Genomic DNA, 2224 nt, shown 5'->3' with positions numbered 1-2224 from the left:
TCTTTTTCTTTTTCAGGTTTATACATACATTTTTGTTCTATTCATCTCTCTCTCTCTCTCTCTCTCTCTCTCTCTCTCTCTCTCTCTCTCTCTCTCTTTCTCTCTCCTCACTATCTCTCTTGACCTTAGGATATCTTGATGTGAGAGAACATTGTTCCTAACATTTCTGTTTCACTTCAATAATCTTTTGCTTTTTCCTTCATTCTTTTTCTCCTGCCCTCTTCTCCAGCTTCCCAAAGCTTGCATGATCATCCCTTGTCCTCCAGCCTTACTTTGATGGTATTTCTCTTCAACTCTTTCTCTCTGTTTTGTCCCCTATAACTCTTAAATTTCCCCACAACAGAGTAAAATCACTCTACTAAGGGAAAACTCATTGCATACAAGTTCCTGACGTATGTTGGATTCTGTTATATAACTATAGATCTTTCCTCTATGGCTAAAGATACCAAACCAAGAGTTGCCACAGTTTGTCAGATTCTAGGTTGTGCATGATGCTATTGTTATTGCTAGTTGTAATACTTTAGCCAGTATGTCATACTTGTAACTAGTTGTTCTCCCTTCTATAAAAATACTGTGACTGTCTGGGGTTATAAACATCACCATAGTCCAGTATGAAAGGATTGGGGACTGAGCAAGATAGATGGCAATATCTAATCCTTAATAAATTGAGGAGGTAGGATCTTGGGACAGATACAAAATCCAAGAACCTCCTACACATAGAAGACACCTCTGAAGAACACATTTTCTAGGGAGGCCTTGATACTAGTGATAAAACTACCTACTACAAGAAATGTACAGATATCAACACAGAAAAAAAGTTAAATTAAATTTAAAAATAGGAAAGGACAAGACACAGAAGCAAAACCCATCCCCAGACCTCAAGCCCACCCAAGACAAGTCCAAAGGACAATGAGGTAGAAGAAAATGGAGGCCACCAATACGAAATTTCTGAAATGACACAGCAGAAGTTCAAAAAAAAGGCTCATGAGATTACAGAGGAAATCAGATCAGAAATATTTTCCCAAGTAAAAAAGAGATGATGACCATAATGAAAAACTTACTCAGCAAGTCTAGAGTAGACACAGATTTTTTTAAAAAATAGAGGCACATAGGAAAATGATGGACACTATAAATGTCCAACACAGAAAAGAAATGGAATCCATGAAACAGATTCAAACAGATATGCAGGAAATTAAAAATTCCATTCAAAGTTTGCAAAATTGCCTGAACAAAAATGAAGACAGAATTTCAGACCTAGAAGACAGGATTGTGGCTAGCAATCATGAAAAGAAAGATCTTTAAAAATATCAAGGGACCATGAAAAAATAATCCAAAGCAGGGGCTGGGGATTTAGCTCAGCAGCATAGAGCCTGCCTGGCAAGTGCAAGGTCGTAAGTTCTATTCCCAGTACCAGAAAAAAAAAGCTGCAAGAGGATGCAAAGAAGAATAATATAAGATTGATTGGAGTCAATGAAAAAGCAGGAGCCAATACAAACAACATTAAAAAAATACTGTTCACAGAAGTAATGGCAGAAAACTTCCCAAGTGTGGAAAATGAATCTGACATTCAATAAGTGAGGCATACAGAACTCCAATTAGCCATGACCAAAATAAATCTACACCAAGGCATATTAAAATCAAGATTCCAGAAATTCAACACAAGAACAGCATATTAAAAGCTGTTAGAGAAATAAAACACCTATAAAGGAAAGCCCATCAGAATTACAGCAGAATTCTCAACACAAAACCTAAAATCAAGGGTAGCTTCAGGTGAAGCATTTCAAGTTCTAAAAAAAAAAACCTCCAACCCAGATTGATATACCCTGTAAAACTGCCTTTCAGAATGAAAAGAGAAACAAGATATTTCCATGACAAGAACAACTGAAGACATTTGAGACCACAAAACCAACTCTCCAATGTGTACTGAAACATATTGTAGAGAGGGATAACAATGTGCACAAATCCAAGAGCACAAATATGAAGAAGCTACCAGGGAGGGCAAGCAATTAAGCAGGGAGGAAAAGACAAAGAACTAACAGCAAATAATAGGATATCTGATCAAGGATAAGTCAATACATGTCAGTTATAACCATCAATGTATATGGTCTCGATCCACCAATCAAAAGAAACAGACTGGAAGAATGGATCAAGAAACAAGAGCCAACATTATGCTGCATAAAAGAAACACATTTAACTCAAAAAGAAATTCATAGACTGAAAATCA

At 36.5% G+C, this 2224-nt stretch overlaps 1 protein-coding gene across 1 annotated transcript in view; it reads left to right on the top strand.

Annotated features, from left to right (window-relative positions):
• Window positions 1–173: 173 nt before the first annotated feature.
• The window catches only part of LOC102013545 (olfactory receptor 12-like), a gene marked incomplete at its 5' end in the record, with an annotated part of 2856 nt that continues 805 nt past the window's right edge, over window positions 174–2224 (top strand). The window contains one exon of the mRNA XM_005411243.2: window positions 174–185. Within this exon, the coding sequence (XP_005411300.2) occupies window positions 174–185 (12 nt within the window). The remainder of the gene's footprint in view (window positions 186–2224) is intronic.

The sequence above is a fragment of the Chinchilla lanigera genome, unplaced genomic scaffold, assembly GCF_000276665.1.
Source record: "Chinchilla lanigera isolate Chin_1 unplaced genomic scaffold, ChiLan1.0 scaffold00141, whole genome shotgun sequence".
Lineage (NCBI taxonomy): Eukaryota > Metazoa > Chordata > Mammalia > Rodentia > Chinchillidae > Chinchilla > Chinchilla lanigera.
This window is presented reverse-complemented; position numbering and strand designations above follow the sequence as displayed.